General features: G+C 39.5%; 2 protein-coding genes across 9 annotated transcripts in view; both read right to left on the reverse strand.

Annotated features, from left to right (window-relative positions):
- The window catches only part of ALG9 (ALG9 alpha-1,2-mannosyltransferase), a 98,273-nt gene extending 81,715 nt beyond the window's left edge, over nt 1-16,558 (reverse strand). For 2 of the 8 annotated variants that reach the window (XM_033434624.2, XM_004273417.4), the window contains exons 1-5: nt 13,906-16,558; nt 12,845-12,983; nt 11,878-12,012; nt 7,109-7,179; nt 1,388-1,476 (exon numbers count right to left, since the gene is read on the reverse strand). In XM_033434624.2, coding sequence (XP_033290515.1) covers nt 1,388-1,476; nt 7,109-7,179; nt 11,878-12,012; nt 12,845-12,983; nt 13,906-14,036 — 565 coding nt within the window. In that variant the 5' untranslated portion in view covers nt 14,037-16,558. Of the gene's footprint in view, nt 1-1,387; nt 1,477-7,108; nt 7,180-11,877; nt 12,013-12,840; nt 12,984-13,269; nt 13,540-13,666; nt 13,861-13,901 lie in introns of those variants that run through there. The other 6 variants (XM_049714095.1, XM_049714094.1, XM_033434627.2 and 3 more) reach the window with 6 other exon arrangements.
- Nucleotides 16,559-16,691: 133 nt separating this feature from the next.
- FDXACB1 (ferredoxin-fold anticodon binding domain containing 1) lies at nt 16,692-21,510 on the reverse strand. The gene is made up of 5 exons (XM_004273416.3): nt 21,273-21,510; nt 20,874-21,030; nt 19,808-20,011; nt 19,487-19,645; nt 16,692-18,738 (listed from the first exon to the last, which is right to left on the reverse strand). The coding sequence occupies exons 1-5, from the start codon at nt 21,442-21,444 to the stop codon at nt 17,556-17,558; spliced, it is 1,875 nt and encodes a 624-aa protein (XP_004273464.1). The 5' UTR covers nt 21,445-21,510; the 3' UTR covers nt 16,692-17,555.
- Nucleotides 21,511-21,584: the final 74 nt, after the last annotated feature.

Genomic DNA, 21,584 nt, shown 5'->3' on the forward strand with positions numbered 1-21,584 from the left:
CATATCAAAGGATGCCTTTAACTTATCTGTGCCTTAACATCCTCAGCTGAAATTATAAAACTAAAAATACTCTCAGGTATCTCCCTCACATAAGAATCAATTTTAGGAGTAGCAAAGTAACTAAAAAAACATGTGAAGGGCTTCCCTGGTGGCGCAGTGGTTGAGAGTCCGCCTGCCGATGCAGGGGACAAGGGTTTGTGCCCCGGTCCGGGAAGATCCCACATGCCGCAGAGCGGCTGGGCCCGTGAGCCATGGCCGCTGAGCCTGCGCATCCGGAGCCTGTGCTCCACAACGGGAGAGGCCACAACAGTGAGAGGCCTGTGTACGGCAAAAAACAAAACAAAACAAAACAAAAACATGTGAAGTACAACCTTCCCAGATAAATGCTAAATAATATTGATGCCATCCAAAGCTGTTGATTCTAGCTCCAAGGGGAGCAGAGGAATATGAGGTCTCTGCCAGCTCAGAGGGCAAAGCATAGTCTCATTTAGGACAGTGGATCTCAAAGTTATTCAGGCGTGAGGCCCTGAGATCTCTGCAGAACATGGATTTTGATACAGTCAGTGAAAAGCAAATATATACTTTTGCGCTAGATACTATTTTTTGTGTATATTTAGTGTGTATACTAGATTCTGGTACACACAAGCAAAAATTAAAATTAAAATTGAGATGATTATATCTAGTAACTTAATTTTTCTGGAAAACTGCAAACAGGCTACCTTTTGGCAATAGGCCACTTTGGCTCAGCTCATAGGACACAAATGTTCAATGGCAGCACAGTTTGAAAGCCACCATTCTACATTAACAATTTTATTCTAAATTTCCAGAAGCTTACTTTATTCTATAAAATACAGTACTTTATAGAATACTGTATTTTATAGTATATATTTATACTTTTATAGAATACACTGCAAATAACTGGCATAAAATAGAACCATCAAGACCAGGGTTTTTAGACATAAAGTGCTTCCTTGAGCAAAATAACAAAATTATTGTCCTTCCCCTAACAGCAAAGAAAGGCAGTGGATGCCTCTGTTTCTCAGCCCTGCTGTGATAAAAAATATAATAACGTAATAGAAAGCAACCTGATGAAAATAACAGCTCTACAACTTATGAGTTCTTTGGCTTTCAGTAAGTCGCTTCACCTTTCTAAGTTTCAGCGTCCTTACCTGCAAAAATGAGAAAATATTTATCTGACTTATAAATATTTATCTGACCTTACAACCACAGGATGGCTGTAAAGGTCAATCAAGAGCAGGTAGATAACAGGACTGTAAATTACTGACATGTTACACAAATATAACCTACATCTGGACAAGTTCTTCTGGTTGATGCAACTGTGAAATATCAGTGAACCTTTTATGCCCTCACCTGCTCTTTTACTTACCTGATGATGAGCAAAACATGCCAGTGCTGAGAACCAAGAAGGCTAGCATCATTCGACTCACATGCAGCCCAAACTTCTTGCACACAGCCCTAGAGGAAAGGCAAAGACGATCAGCATAGCAAACCTTCGGGATGGAAGTTTCAAATTAAAGGACAAAAACATGTCTGCATCACAGAGAACACTGAAGATCTAAAGTCAAATACAGAACTGTCTCAACAGGTCTGTTAGCAATTCCATGTGCATAAGAAACCCAAACATTCTTATTCCTTAAGCAGGAGAGAAGCTCTCTACCTAAGAGGAAATGTACACTTTCTGTGCTAGATTATTTCTAATATCAGTAGGAAAACAGCCTGATATAGTGGAAAAATAACAGGCCTCAGATGGGCACAAGTTAAAATCCTGGCCCTTCCACTCACTAGCAGTGGTACCCTCATCTAGTTACATAATCTGTCAGGTTGCTCATCTGTTAAATGCAGATAATGATAATACTTACTGCATAAGGTTTCTGTGAGGGCAATGCATGGTAAAGTGCGCAGAAGAGTGCCAGGCACAGAGTTGCTCAATAGATGGCAGTTATTAGAAAAAAAGACTAGGAGTTACACCAAAGGTTTTTTTTGTGTTTTGCGGTACGCGGGCCTCTCACTGCTGTGGCCTCTCCCGTTGCAGAGCACAGGCTCCGGACACGCAGGCTCAGCGGCCATGGCTCACGGGCCCAGCCGCTCTGCGGCATGTGGGATATTCCCTGACCAGGGCACGAACCCGTGTCCCCTGCATCGGCAGGCAGACTCTCAACCACTGCGCCACCAGGGAAGCCCCCAAAGTTTTAATAAATAGTTATCTAAGTCAATGTTTCTAAAGCAATTATATACCTCCTTTTACTTTTGTCTTACAGGCCTTTTCAACCCTATAAATAAAACATTATTAGAGGTGATCATTGCTTCATTTAGTCAATATCTGTTCAGACTTAACTATGTGTTACCTATTTTCTTGCTCAGGTTCCTTATTGCATCTCAGACCTTCTTTCTGAAATAATTTTGTTTCTTCCTAAATATATCCTTTAGAAGGTTCTTTAGTGAGGATCTCTTAATGGTAAATTCTGGCTTTTGTTTGATCTTTCTTTATATTTTGTCTGAAAAGTCTTTATTTAACTCTTGGTCTTAAAAGGTGGTTTAGCTGAGTACATAATTTTAGGATGACAGTCATTTTCTCACAGAACTTTGAACATATTTTTTGTCTTCTGGCTTTTGAGAATGCTTTTGTTGGTCTAACTGCCTGACATTCCTTTGTAGGTTTTATATTAGTCCTCTGTCAACTTGTAAGATCTTCTTTGTCCTTTGTTTTACACAGTCTTACCAATTCCTTTTTATTTATCCAGCTCAGCATGTTAGGCTTCCTGAATCTGTGGATTAGCATATTTTCTCCTTTGATTCTGGAAAAATCTTATTAGCTATTACTTCCCTGAATCCTGCCTCTCCCTATTCTATCTCTCCTAGATCCGATTAGATATATATCAGATCTTTCAACTCGACCACATACATTTTTTTTTTTTTTGCAGTACGTGGGCCTCTCACTGTTGTGGCCTCTCCTGTTGCGGAGCACAGGCTCCGGACGCGCAGGCTCAGCGGCCATGGCTCACGGGCCCAGCCGCTCCGCAGCATGTGGGATCTTCCCTGACCAGGGCATGAACCCGTGTCCCCTGCATCGGCAGGTGGACTCTCAACCGCTGTGCCACCAGGGAAGCCCCCACACACATTTCTTAGCCTTTCATATTTCCTTTTTTCTGTCACTCTGTACTACATTCTTAGTAATTGCTTCAGATCAATCTTCTAGTTTACTTATTAGAAGTGTCTAATCAGTTATTTGATCTACTGAATTTTCAGTATCAATTATTATGTTTTCATTTCTAGAAGTTCTGTTTGGTTCTTTTTCAAATCTGCCCGGTCATTTTTGTAATCTCATTTGTTTTTGTTTTGTTTTTAATCCTTTTAATTTTATTGTGGTAAGAACACTTAATATAATATCTACCTTCTCTACAGATTTTTAAATGTAAAATACAGTATTGTTATCTATAGGCATAATGTTCAGCAGATCTCCACAGCTAATTCATGTCACGTAAGTGAAACTTTATACCCATTGATTAGCAACTTTCCATTTCCACCTGCCCCCAAACTGGGCAGCTACAATTCTATCCCTTTTTTCCATGAGTTCAACTATTTATTTTAGATAACTCATGAAAGTGGAATCATGCAATATTTGCTCTTCTGTGACCAGTTATTTCCCTTAGCACAATTTCCTCAGGGTTCATCCACTACGTCACATTTGCAGAATTTCCTTCTTTTTTAAGACTGAATAATACTCCATTGTATACCACGTCCCCCACCCCATTCATCTCTCACTGGGTATTTAGGTTGTTTCCAATCTTGGCTATTGTGACTAATGCTGCAACGAATATTGGAGTGCAAATACTGCTTTGAGATCCTGATTTCAATTCTTTTATATAAATCCCCAGAAGTGGGTTTGCTGGATCATATGGTGGCTCTATTTTTTTTAATTTTCTGAGGAACCTCATACTGTTTTCCACAGTGACAGTACCATTTTGCATTTCCACCAACAGCGTGCAAGGGTTCCAACTTCTCTACATCCTCACCAATACTTGTCTTTGTTTTTAGACAAGAGCCATTCTTTTTTCTTTTTTTTAACTGAAATATAGTTGATTTACAATGTTCTGTTAGTTTCTGGTGTACAGCAAAGTGATTCAAAGTATATATACATATATATATTCTTTTTCATATTCTTTTCTATTACAGTTTATTACAGGATATTGAATATAGTTCCCTGTGCTATACAGTAGGACCTTGTTGTTTATTTTATATATATTAGTTTGTATCTACTAATCCCAAATTCCTAATTTATCCCTCCCCCACCCCCTTTCCACTTTAGTAACCGTAACTTTGTTTTCTATGTAAGTCTGTTTTCTATGTGAGTCTGTTTTCTACGTGAGTTTCTGTTTTGTAAATACGTTCATTTGTATCATATTTTAGATTCCACATATAAGTGATATCATATGGTATTTGTCTTTCTCTTTCTGACCTACTTCACTTAGTATGATAATCTCTAGATCCGTCCATGTTGCATATGGTATTATTTCATTCTGTTTTATGGCTGAATAGTATTGCATTTTGTGTGTGTGTATACATACATATATATATATATATATATATATATATATATATATATATATGCATACACACATTTTCTTTATCCATTGATCTATCAATGGACATTTAGGTTGCTTCCATGTCTCGGCTATTGTAAATAGTGCTGCAATGAACACTGGGGTGCATGTATCTTTTCAAATTAGTTTTCTGTGGATATATGCCCAGGAGTGGGATTGCTGATCATATGACAATTCTATTTGTAGTTTTTTAAGGACCCTCCATACTGTTCTCCATAGTGGCTGCAGCAATTAACATTCCCACCAACAGTGTAGGAGGGTTTCCTTTTCTCCACACCCTCTCAGCATTTATTTTTTGTAGACTTTTTGATGATAGCCATTTTGACCAGTGTGAGGTGATACTTCATTGTAGTTCTGATTTACATTTCTCTAATAATTAGCAATGTTGAGCATCTTTTCACGTGCTTACTGGCCATCTGTATGTCTTCTTTAGAGAAATGTCTGTTTAGGTCTTCTGCCCATTTTTTGATTGGGTTTTTTGTTTTTTTTGTTATTGAGTTATAGGAGCTGTTTGTGTGTTTTGGAAATTAAGCCCCTGCTGGTCACATCATTTGCAAATATTTTCCCCCAGTCTGTAGTTTGTCTTTTTGTTTTGTTTATGGTTTCCTCTGCTATGCAAAAGCTTGTAAGTTTGATTAGGTCCCATTTGTTTATCTTTGCTTTTATTTCTCTTGCCTTGGGAGACTGATCTAAGAAAACATTAGTACAATTTATGTCAAAGAATGTTTTGCCTATGTTCTCTTCTAGGAGTTTTATGGTGTCATGTCTTATATTTAAGTCTTTAAGCCATTCTGGGTTTATTTTTGTGTATGGTGTGAGGGAGGGTTCTAAATTTATTGATTTACATGTGGCTGTCCAGGATTCCCAACACTACTTGCTAAAGAGACTGTCTTTTCTCCATTGTATATTCTTGCCTCCTTAGGCAAGAGCCATTCTAACAAATATGAAGTGATCTCACTGTGGTTTTGATTTGCATTTCCCTGATGATTAGTGATACTGTCATCTTTTCATGTATGTTGGCCAGATTATTAGGTTTCTTACTATTGAGTTACAGGAGTTCCTTATACATTTTGGAAATGAATCTCTTATCAGATATATGGTTTGCAAATATTTTCTCCCATTCTGCAAGTTCTTTTTCACTCCATTGATTGTTTAGTCTCTTGTTTCTTCTTTATGTTTTCAATTCCTTCTTTTATTTCTTTAAAAATATTAAATGTAATTATTTTATATTCTTATTTTAGTAATTCCTAATAAATGAAGTTTTGCAGGTCAGCTTTCTATTGATCTGTTATCTCTGCTGGCTCTCACTCATAATGTTTTGTTCCCTTCTGTGATTTGTCATTTATTTTTACTATAAATTCTTGTTCACTAGAATTTTATCTATGGTAATGCTTTGACACCTGGATCAAGGATCCACTTCTCTAGAGAAATTTTACATTTGTTTTTGCAAGATGCCTGGAAACACTAACAGCCCAGAACAATTTAAAGTAAACTCTCAACTTGGGGTTTAGGGGGCCATGTGGGTGATTTGAATTCAGTCCTGAACTCATATAAAGACCAACTTAAGATTACAATCCTCAAAGGCAGCACTGGATTTCTTTTTTTTTTCTTTCTTTTTTTTTTTTTTTGCGGTACGCGGGCCTCTCACTGTTGTGGCCTCTCCCATTGCGGAGCACAGGCTCCGGACGCACAGGCTCAGCGGCCATGGCTCACGGGCCCAGCCACTCCACGGCATGTGGGATCTTCCTGGGCCGAAGCATGAACCCGTGTCCCCTGCATTGGCAGGCGGACTCCCAACCACTGCGCCACCAGGGAAGCCCTGGATTTCTTTTTTTTTCCTCTATTCTACCCAGAGTCAAGGCCAAAGAACTTTTTTATCTTATATTTTTGGCTGTTTTGCAGTGGGAAGACTTTAAATAATGATTACTAAGTCCAGATACCTTTTAAAGCATTATTAAAATGTTTCTTAGGTTTCATGTTAAAAAAGGTAGCTATTTTTATTACTGGAACACTTAACTGCTTAATACTTTCACTAATATTCATTCAACCAATAGGTACTTGGTGAAAAACAATGTACTGGGCGCAAATAAGAGCAGTGAGTTCCACACTGGGAATAATTTCCTATCAGCTCAGTTCAAAGGGAGAAGAAAGAAATCATGATCCTATCTCTCAGGACCAAAAAAGAAAAAAAAAAAAAGGGCCCTACTAAATCCTACCAAATAAAATACCAGTTAGATATTTATTAACAGAATTAAAGTTAATAATATGAAGATATGCCATTTATCACCTCAGGAAAGAAAGTGATAATTAGAAGCATTCCCTTCCAATGGTTCGTTTCAAACAAGAAATTGTACTTTAGATATAATATTAGAAGCTAGAAGGAAAATGTTTTCTGTTTCTAAACACTGCTTCTACTATCACAGTAATAATCTATGCTATATTGGGCTTCCTCATAGCACTTTTAGAAGCAAAGCTTTTATACTCACTTGTAAAAGTAAAGTTCACATATACAGCTCACAAAAGCCAGCAAACATCGTAAAAAGTAAAAGACAAGAATCTGAAAGAAACCCAGAACAAGAAAACAGAAGTTAAAGATAAGTTAGAAAAACTCTTAAAGATGAAACCACTCTCATTTGTCACTAATAACTATAAATTGGTATAATCCTTTTGAAAAGCAATATGTATCAAGAACCATGCAAATTTTCATATCCCTAAATTCAAGTATAGAAGTACATCTACTTCTCTGATTCCGGCCCACAGAAGTAACTCAAAATATGGGAGGGGAGGAGTTCTATTCATAAAAATGTTAATTGCAGCTCTACTAACTTAGTAAAAACTATTTTAAAAACTATAAAATGTTCAATTACAGGGAAATGGTTAAATTATATCTATTCATGTATTATTATACACATATCAAAGTTTATGGTTACAAAGACAGTGGAAAAATTCTTATGATATAAAACTCATTTATTCAACAAGCATTTCTTAGACAATTATAATAACTGATTATAATTATTATAAAATTATATTATAAAATACTAAATGAAAATATATGATATAACATTATTTACACATCAGAGTTACAGCTATAGAAATCAGAAGTACTGTATATGAAAAAACTGGAAAGAAATATAATAAAATGGTAAAAGTGGCTATATCAGGCTAGTGAGATTTAGGTACATATTTTTCCTCCTATTTTTCAAATGTCTGTAATGTGGTTTTTATTAATTGTAGGAATTGACATGAATTTTACAAATAAAAATAACAAAATAATAAGAATTGTACCGAATAGCTTTTATACTACAGTATACTGGTATGTTTAAAAGCAATGAATACCTCTGAAAATAAGCACTATTTAAATACATTCTATGATTAATATTACTACATATAACTTAAAAGTTCTTTCAGTTTTCATCATTATGTTCAATCAAGTAATCAGCAAATGCCCAAGTTCATTCATTAATTCAATAAAACCATACTGAAAACCTACTATACATTGAGCACTCTCTAGATGCTACTAGGAATACAGATAATTTTAGTACAAGGTATCCACACTTAAGGACTCTTCATCTGGTTGAGGAGAGTACAAAAACACACTTAGAAAGTTAAAAATTAACACAAGTTAATATAAGAACTGTATTTGGGAATAGGACAGTGATGCTCCCATAGCAACTAATATTCAACATAGTAACTGGATGTCGGGTTAGTGCAAAAAGACACAAAAAAGAAATGAGATATAAGGAATGGAACAGAAGAAACTAAACTCTACATGCACAGATGAAAGAGGATCCAGAGATTCACCTGACAAACCACGGACACTAATAAGGAAATTCAGTGAGATTTTGATCAAGATCAAAAAGCAAAAATCAAGTGTGTTCCTCACAATTGTGTTCCTCACCTGCAATGACCTCCTACAAAAATTACAGAAAACAAGATACCGTTCATAACAGTAACAAAAAGTATAAAGAATCTAGTCATTATCCTAGTCAAAGAATGGATAAGCCTAAAATGGATACATTGTTTACATTTTATTAAAAGACACAGAAAACCTAACTAAGTAGATAAATACATCATTTTAGGGATGGAATGACTCAACACTCTAAAAATATTGATTCTCATATTAATACATAAATTCAATGCAACTCCAATCAATACCTACCAGAATTTGGGAGAGGGGCAAATTGATTCTAAAATGATTTTTAAAATACAATTTTAAGGACTTCCCTGGCAGTCCAGCAATTAAAAGACTCCGTGTTCCCAATGCAGGGTAACTGGGTTCAATCCCTGGTCAGGGAATTAGGTCCCACATGCTGCAACTAAGAGTTCGCATGCCGCAACTAAAGATCCCGTGGGCAGCAACTAAGACCCAGTGCAGCCAAATAAATAAATAAATACATAAATATTTAAAAAATTAAAAATAAAACACAATTTTTAAAATGGATAGAGAAATTCATCAGCCAAATATTAACACATACTACAAAGCCATAATAATAGAAGCAATATAGTACTCTCTGACAAACTGACCAATGATACAGAATTAAAAAGGCCAGAAACATACATGGGAATGAGATGTATGATACAGATGGTATTACAAACCAGAAGGAAAAGGATGAATTATTTAGCAGATGGTGCTGGAAAATCCAGTTCGCCATATAGGAAAAAATAAAGCTGGATCTTTCCACAATTTATAAAAAATAAAATTCAAATGGACTAAAGCCTTGTATGTGAAAGATAAAATAATAAAGTTACTAGGGAAAAATACATAAGAATATCTTTGTGACCTCTGGTGAAGGATTTCTTTCAGAAAGACCCAAAACCCACCAACCATAAGTGAAAAACTAATTGGTTTGACTCTATCAAAATTAAAGATTTCTGTTCAACAAAGGACCACAGACAAAGTTAGTAGACAGGTGACAGCCTAAGAGAAAGGATTTCCAGTATCTAAAACCTACAAGGGGTTACTATTGAGAACTTCTGCAAATCACAAGAGAAAACCAGAAAACCCAACTGAAAAACAGGCAAAGGATGTAAACAGGTAATTCACAGAAAAGGAAATATGAATGACCAATAAATACATGAAGAAATTCTCCACCTTACTAGTTGTCAGAGAAATGTAATTAAAATGAGAAGCATCTCATATACATGAGAAGGGCAAAAATTAGAAAGTCAGAAATATCAAGTGCTCAGATATTAGGAAGCTGAAACCCCAAACATTGTTGTAGGGAGTAAAAAGTTGAATAGCCATTCTGGAAAGCAATCTGGCAGTACTCCATGAAATTAAGTAGCCCATGGATCTATGTACAGGATGCCACTCCTGAGTGTATAATTCAGAGAATTTCACACCTCAATCCATAGAGAGAACAAAGCTGTTCTTGTTTAGGGTAGCAAGTTGTAAAGGTAACCATCACTAGGGGTGCCAATTATTACCATATTGTCTCTCAGCAACAATCCACCCTTTTCTACTCTAATTATGATGATGGGGCTGGGACCCTATAAGCTACAACTCCCCCTTGCCCTGTGGCTCACACTGGCAGAACCTAAAAAGGAGGAAACTGGAAGAAAGAACAAGAGAACAGATATCTTCATTCCTGTTTTGCTTGCTGTTTGTATCACTGATGTAAGAGGTAGGACTCTGGGTTGAATATGCCAAATTTGAAGTGACAGTGGATATCCAAATGGAGATGAAAACCTTAAGCACTGCATATTGTTATTTCTCTACTAACTCCCCCATCCTATATATCTTTCCTCTGAGACCACTTGGAGAGCCTGGACTTCCACTCCCCCAAACCTAGCAGTAATGAGGTACCTCTACCCTGACCACTAGGGTGGTATCAGTGGAGGCCTAGTTGGGAACCTGGACTTCTAGCCCCAATTGGCAGTCACAAGGTGGTGAACCCTCTCCTTTTTCCAGCTGCAGTGGTATCAAAAGAAGCCAGCTAAAAGAGAAGCAGAATAGTGCAGAGGAAGCAGGCTGGGCCCATGAATAAGATCCAGAGTCTCATACTATAATACCCAAAATGTCCAAGTTTCAACTAAAAATTACTCGTCAACCAGGAAGATCTCAAACTGAAGGAAAAAAGTCAATTAATAGATGCCAAAACTGAGATGAGATATAAGAATTATCTGACAAAGTTTTAAAGGAGCCATTGTAAAAACGCTTCAATAAGCAATTAAGAACACGCTTGAAACAAATGAAAAAATAGCAAGTCTCAGTAAAGAAACAGAAGAGAAAAAGAAAAACCAAAAGGAAATTTTAGAACTGAAAAAATACAGTAACCAAAATAAAAGCTCAATGAGTAGGCTCAACAGCAGAATGAAGGAGACAGAGGAAAGCATCAATGAACCGGAAAAAAGACGACAGAAACTGTTCAGTCTGAACACAGAGAAAACAGACTGGAAAAAAGTGAAGAGAGGGCTTCCCTGGTGGCGCAGTGGTTGAGAGTCCGGCTGCCGATGCAGGGGACACGGGTTCATGCCCCGGTCCAGGAAGATCCCACATGCCGTGGAGCAGCTGGGCCCGTGAGCCATGGCCGCTGAGCCTGTGCGTCCGGAGCCTGTGCTCCGCAACGGGAGAGGCCACGACAGTGAGAGGCCCGCGTACCGCAAAAAAAAAAAAAAAAAAAAGTGGAGAGCTTCAGGGACCCATGGGACTGTAATAAAATATCTAACATTCACATCATTGGAGGCTCAGGAGAGGAGAAACAGGGCGGGACTGAAAAAGCACTTAAAAAAATAACAGCTAAAATCTTCCCAAATTTGTGAAAAGACATAAGTCTAAAGATTCAAGAAGCTGAGTAAACTCCAAACAGGATAAACCCAAAGAAATCCATGCTAAGACACATCATAGTCAAATTTCTGAAAGGTAATCAGGTTAGGTCTCAGTTAACTCCTAATTATCCTTCAGTATTCTGTTTAAATTAAGCTCTCCCTAATATGCTAACCCACTGCACATTGTACTTTTCCTCCATGACCCACTGCATTTATAATTACTTGTTCCATGTTCGTCTTCTCCACTAAACTATAAATTCCATGAGGGCAAGGATTTGGTCATTGTTACACCCAGAGCACTTAACAAAGTGTCTACCAAATAAAAGTTGCTCCATTAATACTTGTTGAATAATGAATGAATAAATGATTCTTCTTAAAAACAATCCCCTCCTAACTATGAATATATTTGGTCCCTTTCCCAAATTGTTCCAGAGACTCACCCACCACTTGATCAGTTGTGATTGCTTCCAGGTTGGCCCGCCCTTACCTTATTAGTTTGTAAAATTCTTGCATGAAATGCAGCTGGCCAGGCGTGAAGCAACAGGTAAGCATAGGAGCGAATGGCATAAGCTGGGGAATACTCCCAAGTCTGAAACCCCTTCCCATAGATGAGGTAGTGTGTCTGAAAGTACAAAACGGATGGATTCAGGGTTATATTGGCCAAAAATCCTTGTTAAGAGGATGCAGGTGAAGTTTCTAAGCAAAAGTATTAATGAGACAAAGGTACACAAAAAAGCTGAAATTCTCAATAAGATTTGCAACTAATGGATAAGAATCAAAATGACCCAATACTGAAAAATATTAAGACATTATAAATCCTACAAGATTATTGTTTGGCCAACATTGAAAGCTGGAATTTTACCCTCTATTTATTTTTTAAAAAATACTCATTAACCAAAACAGGAAAACTCTAAATCTTGTATTTTCCTTAAACTACCTACCCTAAGCATTCCTTATTTTTTTATGCAAAATGTGATCAGAAAATTTCACCTCTGCATTTCCTATAACAGGGAGTCCAACAAACTTATAAAAGTATAAATCAAGAAACAGCAATATAAGCATAGTATGTAGCAACATTGTTTATTTTACTAAACATCAGAAGAAAAAAACCAAAAATGTTTAAAGAAAGTGGTTGCCTCTGGGGACAAGGATTTGGCCATGAGAAGTGGAACAGGGAGTTTCTGCTTTTCTTTTACGTTTAATATTTTTAAACTACCTCAAAGTAATATTTTGACTTAAAAACTTTTTAAGAAAATTACAAATTACACCTTTTTTGTATAACAGCAATTCCTATATCATTCAATAGGAGGTAAATCATCAGCTTAGAATACAGAAATGAAAATAAGGTTATTTTACTAATAGTCACACTTGTATATTATTTGTATCTTGATTCATAACAAGGTTCCAAGCAGTGAAATCAAGAACAAAAAAAGAAAACTAAAGAAATCACCTACTGGTTCCCAGTAGTTGAATGTTTCATCACAGTCAGAGATGTTGCTGAGGAGAGCAGCACATAACCTTGCTGAGAGCAGACACTTGAACGCAGTAGATCCTTCAGGTGCCCAGACTTGTCCTGCTTTGTTCCCAGATAACCTGCTCAGAAGCAAAAAAAAAGTATGTGTCAGAAAGGACCTGCTAACTAGAAGGGCTAAAACTAGACAGAAAGGACAACAGGTCAAGAGACACCAAAGCACATGAGTTAGTCACCTAAAAGGGTGAATCGTTAATTGTCCTGACTAGAATAAATAAGGAACGAATTAAGACCTTAATCAACGTTAGTCATTACTTCCTGCTTTTAAGGTGTAAGCTAATTCATGCACTTTAGTTCTTTGCATCTATGACACTCCGCTTACCCCAAGCCAACAAATCGCTCACTTACAGGCCACAAGCTCTTATTCGCCTTTCCTTATTCTCCTAACAAGGTCATTACTTTCCATGGCTTTATTCATTTCCCCATCTGTTCAAATGCCCAGAAGCTAACTTGTGCAGTGGACATCACCTTTTCCAATTCCATATGCTGACAGCTCCCCAGCGCAGGCTTAACCTGCAGCCCTCCGGCTTGAAAAGAGAGGTGTTTGCTGGTGTGCAAGGTGGTGGGGCCCACACAGAAGAGTAAAGGGTCGGGACTCTGCGAGGACTGAAGGAAGCTGGGAGAGACAGCCGGAAAAGGTACTCTCTGCTCTCGCCTGCGTACCCCACGGCGGCTCGGCCACACACACACACACACACACAGCGACGCCAGCCCACCCTGGGCCTGGGCCGGAAGCCGCACAGACCTGCAGGGTTTCTTCACTAGCAACACGGGACCCGAGCTGGGGGATCTAATCTAAGGCGGGTGAAGACCCAGCGTCCACCCGCCCTGTAAGAGCAGAAAGAGCAGGGTGAAGAGGCTGCGGGCCCTCCCGGCGGGAAAGTCGGGCAGGGCGCAGCACAGCACAGCGCGGGCGAGACCCTCTACCGGCAGCCCCGCGCCGCCCGCCGCCCGGCCACGCCCCCGCCGCGCCCGCACACCTACTCGGGCCGGGGCTCTGCGCTGCCCGCCTCCCGGCTGCACAGCAGTTCCCGCAGCTTGTCGGCGGCCGAGGTCGTGTCCCCGCCGCTGCCCCCGCTTCCCTTCAGGCGCTGCCGGGCTCCTCGGCTGGCCATGGCAAGAGTGGGAAAAAAGGTACAACTCGGCGCCCTACGAAGGCGACGAGCGCGGAGACATAGCCTTTGGCTGGCAACGGTGTCCGCCGAGGGACAAAAGACCTCGACATGCGCAGACACGACTAAATTATAGTTTTCTGGGCTAATTGGAGCAAATCCCTGGGTAGAAAAGAAATGCGACCTGAGACTTTACTTGGCCGTTATCGCTATCCCTTCCACATACTAGTAACTCTAGGCATGCCTTCCTCCCTCTCTCTCTGCCTTCACTTCTCAGCATTCTGCACTCTCCTACAAATACTGTCCTTCAGCATCCCTGTTTAAAAGAAAGCACAAATAGAGAGTAATTAATTCCACCGAGTACGCAGATATTCAGTTAAAAATCATAGCACAGCCGCCTACAAAAGAGGAAGTTCTTTAAAGATCACTGGCACCTTGTCCTTTATATTTTGGCAAGTGATAGGGACAGCCTGCAGCTAATTAACTGCTTCAGAGAGATGAAGCCATAATGGCAGAATACAGAATGAGGAGAAAAGTGAAAGACTGAAGAAACTCTGTGCAGCAAATTTAACCAGACACCAGTCACTGCCATTGCTACTACAGCATTATGGTAAGCATTTAATATACCTTATCCTTCTAAAATATAATACAACAACCTTGTTTTATCAAAAAGGACACTGAGGTCCAAGGTTGCATAGCTAGGAAGTGATGGAGCCATGTTCCAACCCAGGTCTTACTACAAAATCCATGCTCTTCCAACCAGGAGATCAGGAGAAAGCTCTTGATTTCACACAGGCATTTTTACATGGGCACTTTGATGATATCATGCCTGTGACTCTCAGAGGTCATTCATCTGTTCCTGATACTCTGCCTACTCCCCCAATCACAGAGCTCTATCCCACCCTGTGAAGCTCCGTACCAGTAAGTAAAACAAGGTTATAGAGGGAGTGCTAAACTTGACAGGGTCCCAAGTTATGACTTCATACTAAAAATTCCTGAGTATTAACAATGGAGATTGATCCTATTGCTCAATTCCCACATGAAATTACTAGTTGCCAAATTCAGACATCTCAATGTAACTATATCTCATACAGCCACCTCCTTTTCATTTCACTCTAGTGCAGGCCCCTCCCTGACTCTACCCAAGTCTACTACAGTAGCATCCTTACAGGGATCTCCCATCTCAAATTGATCCTGTGCAATACTGTCCAATTAATTTTCAAAAATACTACATCCCTAACCTACTTTTCTTATCTCCCACTACTTTCCTATACACATTTTATGTTCCAACTAGCCTGTAAAGTACCCCAAATGCTCCCATATCTCTACCTCTGCTCATGTATGCCCTCTGCCTGGAATGCATGCCCTCCTTGCCTAACAATCCTTCCATCACAACCCTGCCCTTGTTTTAAGATCCAGCTCAAATGATACCTCATCCAAGTGATACCAAACCAAAATTGGGTCTGCTCACCTACACACAGAAAAGCCAATGTACTGACACCAGGTTGTGCTGAAGCAAAGTACAGTGTCTATAGCAAGGAGAAGAGGCAGCTTATGCTCAAAAGACCTAAACTCCCTGAAGCTTTCAGGGAAGGTTTTTTAAAGGCAAGGTGAGGGAAAGAGTTGAGGTGTGCATGATCAGCTCATGGACATCCTTGACTGGTTGGTGATGAGGTAACAGGTTGGTATTTCAGGGGTCAACAGCATCAACCTCCTGGGGTCTTTGTGCTGGTGATCAGCATGCAATTAACTTCTTCCACCTGGTAGGGGTTTAGTATCAATAAAACATACAAGGATATGGCTCAGAATATTATCTATGGCCCTTGAGGAGGAACTAAATGTACTTGACTTTTTTTATGGCTAAACTATCATAATTTTGTCTTACATGACTGTTTTCCTTTGTTTCTGCATTTTCTCATTTCTCAGGTTAAATCTGCTCTTTGGTGGACTTCCCTAATGGTACAGTTGTTAAGACTCCGCTCTTCCATTGCAGCAGACGCAGGTTCGATCCCTGGTCAGGGAATTAAGATCCCGCAGGCCACGCGGCCAAAACAAAAAAACAAAACAAAAAAACTACTCTTTAGAGTTGGGGAAGGCCTAGGAGGCTAAAGCTTTTCTGCAAACAAGAGGCAGGAGACTCGGAGAGGGTGGGGGAATCTGTCTTCAGGAAGGCCCTGCAGGGTCTGCTTGGTTTCACATGTACCAGGCACTACTGGGGATGGAAGAAAGCTATAAATCACATTACCTGCCCTCGAGTAGCTTTAAGTCTATGTGGAGAGCTAAGCAATACATATGTCCATAAGAGATCCCTTGATTCTTCACTCCCCAAACTTACTCCCATGCCAGTTTTCCTATTCTGATTAAAAACACTTCTATTCTCCCAGTTGCTTGGGTCAAAAACCTAGGGATTCTGTTTGATTCCTCTATTTCTCTAACTCCAAAACATTCATGCATGCACATATATTTAAATCATCAGTAAGTTCTTCTAATTATTACCCAGTCCAAACACTTTTTACCACCCTGGTCCAGGTCACCATCATATCTTGGTTGCATTATTATAATAACCTCCTAATTTGTTTCTTTGCTTCAATTCTTGCCTTTCCACATGCTCTTCTCCAAATGCAAGAATAAATAGACAACATATTAAATCAACTATACTTCAATTAAAAAAAATTTTTTAAAGGAATTAATAAGACAGTTATTTCCTTCACAGAGTTTACAATATAGCTCCAATTGGTGGAGCCTAACTATTAATTAACAGGAACATACATTAATGCACATTATAGCACCCCATTCTGCAGAGTCCTGGGCTGAGCCAATCTCCCAAAGTCCCTTAGAGATGCTTACAACAGAAGACCCAAAACCTAGGGGGGAAAAGTGTAGAGTTAATCACAGTTCAGAGATTACTGTTGAAAAAACTATGGAAGGAAAAGTAAAGTAACAAAGTGGCAGAAAGAACAGGGGCTTTTGAGTCAGACAGACCTAGGTGTGAGCTCTAAGTGAGACACTTACTTAGTTCCATGACTTTAACAGCAGTCAACCACAGAATAAACATGATGACGATACCAATAATACGGGACACTTGCAACTTTTACCCAAGGTAATAAATGCCGGTCTGTCTGACTCTAAAAACTATTCTCAATGATTTAGAGAGATGATATGATAGAGTTAAGGAAAGAGGAATTGACAATTCGGAAAATATATTTATAAATATATTTGATGAGACACTCAAATTCTACTGCTTCAGCATTACAGCATCTAGTGTATAAGATGCTGTTTTGTTTGTTTTCCTAGTCATTACTCATGAACAAAATATTGCACAACTCCAAAGGTCACCACTCACATTATAGTCTGTAAACTTTAAGTGATCGAGTCACAGATATGTTTAAAGTCAACCATCAGTAGCTATAGTCACAAAGTAAAAGATTTAAAAAAAAAAAGTCTGGAAAGAACTACAGGTTACAAATTGGTCTTTTTCATCCACACCTGTGAGGATCACTATGTAGATATGAATTTACTAAACTACCTAGGTATCACATGTAGTCGTTGTTGAATCTCCTTCCTTAGCTGGGACTGCATTGATGCTACCTGCTGCTGGGTAAGGGCCTTGTCACAGGTCTGGTAGGTCAATCTATAGCAGAGGCTGACCTGTTCCGTCTTTGGATGCTGAAAACGACTAAGGAATTGTATGGATATGACAGTGTCCTGTGACAGTGCTCGGGCCACAGTGTGAAACTCTACTTCATCAAATCTTTTCTTTGTATCTAACCAAAAACTAATATCATGCACATAGTATGGAGGATATAGGGAATAGCTTTTAAAGGGTTCTATTTTCCCAGGGGCAAAATTCTTCAGGAAACGATTATCAAAGGTCCACAACATTCTCCAATCAGAGATACCCCAGACAAGCATGGCTAATAGGTCCAAGTTCATAGACACACACACAAAACACTGGTCTTTGTGTATGATGCTTGTAGCAGATGTGGTAACAGACCCAATAATCAAATCCTTCACACAATCTGGGCCAAAATTTTGAGACTTCACAGTAATCATATAATCTTCCCCAGGTGGCTGAAAGACAAATTCCACTGAACTGCCCAGCTTAGAGCCCTTGAGCAATGTCTGGGTCAGAAGGCTATCTAGAATGCCCTTCAGATGATCCAGTAGTGACTGAAGACAGCCATCCTTCAGATTTTTATTAAATCCAAGGATAAACAAAGTCTCATGAAATGCTGGCATTGTGAAAGGTGAGATGCGGCACTTCTGAAAGACAGGTCCACTGAGGATGTACAGAGAACCTGGGAGGAAGTCTGGTGCTTGGATTAGAGCCTGAACATGAACTAGAAGAGAAGGTCTAAGGCAGACCTTGGCCTGGCTATATGTTCCTTCCTGAGCTTCTTCCTTACTGTCTCTTCTAGGGTTCTTGGGAAGGCTGAGTTCTGAAAATGACACTAGAAAATCCTCCATGTCTTCTGTTGTCCCACCAGTGAGGGACTCAAAATTTGAGTTATCTTCATGGAGACTAATCCAAAAGGCAGATGATAGGATGTCACAGTGGCAGGAAGTGAGAACACTGGTGTCTCCCTGTGGCAGCAAAGGGGAAGAACACTTCAGCCTTTTTAGAGGGAAAGCTTTCCCCAATTCAGCAATGAGTTTCTCATTTATGGTTTTGATAGGATGATATGAAGGTGCTTCTAGGAAACCCCTGTTTAAACACACACAAAAATAAACTTTTTTAACTTAAAATTATTAATAATTATAACGTAGCTAGAATTAAAAGCACAAATAGCTGTATAGAAAAGAATTATCCTTAAGTTGGTCTGGAAAGGAAACAAAGAAATCATCTACCATAAAGAGAGATATGTGTTTCAGAACTCTGACAGCCTACAATAAACCAGAAAATACGACAATTTTAAAAAAAAATTTATTAGAGTACAGTTGATTTAAAATGTTGTATTAGTTTCAGGTGTACAGCAAAGTGAATCAGTTATACATATACATATATCCACTCTTTTTTAGATTCTTTTCCCGTATAGGCCATTACAGAGTGTTGAGTAGAGTTCCCTGTGCTATACAGTAGGTCCTTATTAGTTATCTATTTTATATATAGTAGTGTGGATATGTCAATCCCAATCTCCCAATTTATCACCCCACCTTATCCCCTGGTAACCATAAGTTTGTTTTCTACATCTGTAACTCTATTTCTGTTTTGTAGATAAGTTCATTTGCACCCCTTTTTTTAGATTCCACATATAAGTGATATCATATGATATTTGCAGAAAATATGACAATTTTTAATTCTAAAGAGACTTGTGCAGGCCAGACTGACAAGTATTCACAGCATGACATCATTAACAATTAATGTGGCATCCATTCAATGTATGGTTGCCTGATTATCAAGCCAATCAGGATACAACTAGAGATAGAAGTGATTTCTGGTAAAATCAGGTTACCTGTTCAGCTTTCCTACAAGTACTTCTGGTTCTAGAAAAGAAAACCACTGGTCACCCAGTTTGATCCTGGAAATTCTTGGTTGCAAACCTTCATAGGGTAAGCTCCGGGTAAAGATATGGTTCAAAGCACCTTCTACATGAAAGGACTTATCTTGACTCCTGGCAAAATAGACAGCAATTATTAAGACTGTCATTATTAAAGAAAGCAAGTATTTCTAGAGACTGAATCAAGAAATAGACAAGGAAAAAGTATGTCTCTGAGATTTTTTTTTATCATTAGTGAGAGAGATGGAAAAGGCTTAGAACTCTGTTATTACTTACCTATATCCAGTGCACTTGTACCCTGGCACAGCCTCACAGCTGAAGGGATGCACATCACTTAAAATGAATCCCCCTAGAGCTGCCATAGCAACCACTTGCCAACTGTTGTGCCATTCTCTCATGGGCTTATCAGCAGGAGTCCCACCTTGTCCTCTACACAATGCCACATGGACTTCTCCTTCCTCTGCAAGAACATCTGCACAGCTAACGGGGGTAGGGAAACAGCAGCCGTTTATCAGAAACAAGTACAAGTTACCATAGGAGTTAGCTGTATATATATGGTTTGGCTGTTAAATAGTTAAAATCAAATCATATCTATTTGCAAAGGTCTATTAGACTTCAAACATGCAAAAAAAAGTAGCTGGAAGTAAACAAGAATTTAAATTCAATGTTCAACTCATAACTGATACTAGTGGCTGACAACAGAGTTATCCAACGTTGTTTTTGTATTGTACATCTATATCTCATTGAAAAGCCAATGTCTGCAAAGTTCCTATATGTGATTCAGCGATCAGGCTGTTCTTCCCCACTTAGAAAGTTGTTCTTTTCACTCCCCTCCTGCCTGTTAACTTAAAATACTGCCTCTGTGAAAAGTTTCATGACAACTATGAGCCAAAGAGACCTCCATTAGTATCATGTGTTATTGTATAATAGTATAAAGCACTGTTTTGCGTTCACAATAATTTTATGAGGTAGTTACTGTTAATATCTTCAGTTTATGGATGAGGAAGCAAAAGCAAGTAAGGATCAAGTAAACTTAATCCCCAAAATCACAAAACTATTAAGTGGTGGGTGGGGATTTGAATGCAGGCAGTCTGGCTCCTAAATTAGACTATACTACCATCATTTCCCATTATCAAAAATAGATGATCCTCCCTTTGCCGAACGAACAGTACATTATGCGTACTTTTATTTAGCATTAAGGTTAAATGTCTGCCTTTCCAACTAGATTGTGGGTTCCTTTGGAGCATTATATTCTCTTGTACGCCATATTTCCCAGACTACCATGTTTGAGCGCAGTAACTATGTAATGTACCTCTTAAACATTTCACTTCTGAGTGCTCACCTCTGGAAAAACTTGGCAAGCAGTTCCCTGTTCTTAGCTACTCCAGCTTTGCGTCCACAGTGCGGAAAGTTAAAATAAATTCGATCAAACTCTCCGTCTTGCAGTTCAAAGGCATCTACCAGCTGGGTGCAGTCCACACCAAAGCGTACCTCGGTACCTGGAACGAAATATAGACAGAAAGATGTCTTAAGACCTGGAACGAGAGAAAACCCCTCCGTAACCTGAACCATGCAAAACAACCCAGGTCTAGGCACACAGCAGGCTCTCTGTAAAGGTCCACGTAAAGACCAAGAGCAACCCCCAGATTCCTTGAATCCCCACGTGCCCACCCTTTCCACTTTGGGCGGTGCCACAGCTGGGCGGGGCTTCACGGAGGGGTGGGCCTCGCTGCCTCGCTACCTCGCTCGCGCAGGCGCTGCAGATTCTCCCGGGCCAGCGGATCCCGGGCCAAGTCGGCCGGGCGCTGGAGACAGGTGGCAGTTATACTGGTGCTCGGATCCAGGGTCTCGCTCAGAGCGGCGGCGAAGGAGAAATTCCCCTCCCCAACCAACAGGAGACGCCGAAGGGCCATGGCCTCAACGTGCTTCCAGCTCGCGTTCTCGGAGGCGCTCCTTTTTACGTCACTTCCTTCGCCGGTTTCTTGCGGCCCCACCTCTTCACCCGTCGCTGGTTGATGACGCTCTAGAGCGCCCGGTTGTCTTGACAGTCTGG

The sequence above is a fragment of the Orcinus orca genome, chromosome 8 (genome assembly GCF_937001465.1).
Source record: "Orcinus orca chromosome 8, mOrcOrc1.1, whole genome shotgun sequence".
Classification (NCBI taxonomy): Eukaryota; Metazoa; Chordata; class Mammalia; order Artiodactyla; family Delphinidae; genus Orcinus; species Orcinus orca.

Bases quoted from the DNA above. Each gene is read 5' to 3' on its own strand.
- FDXACB1 (XM_004273416.3), bottom strand. From the start codon at position 21,444: ATGGCCCTTCGGCGTCTCCTGTTGGTTGGGGAGGGGAATTTCTCCTTC. The intron at 20,012-20,873 runs GTGAGCACTCAG...TACCCCCGTTAG, and splicing joins CTTGCCAAGTTTTTCCAGAG to CTGTGCAGATGTTCTTGCAG. The intron at 19,646-19,807 runs GTAAGTAATAAC...CTATTTTGCCAG, and splicing joins TACAAGTGCACTGGATATAG to GAGTCAAGATAAGTCCTTTC.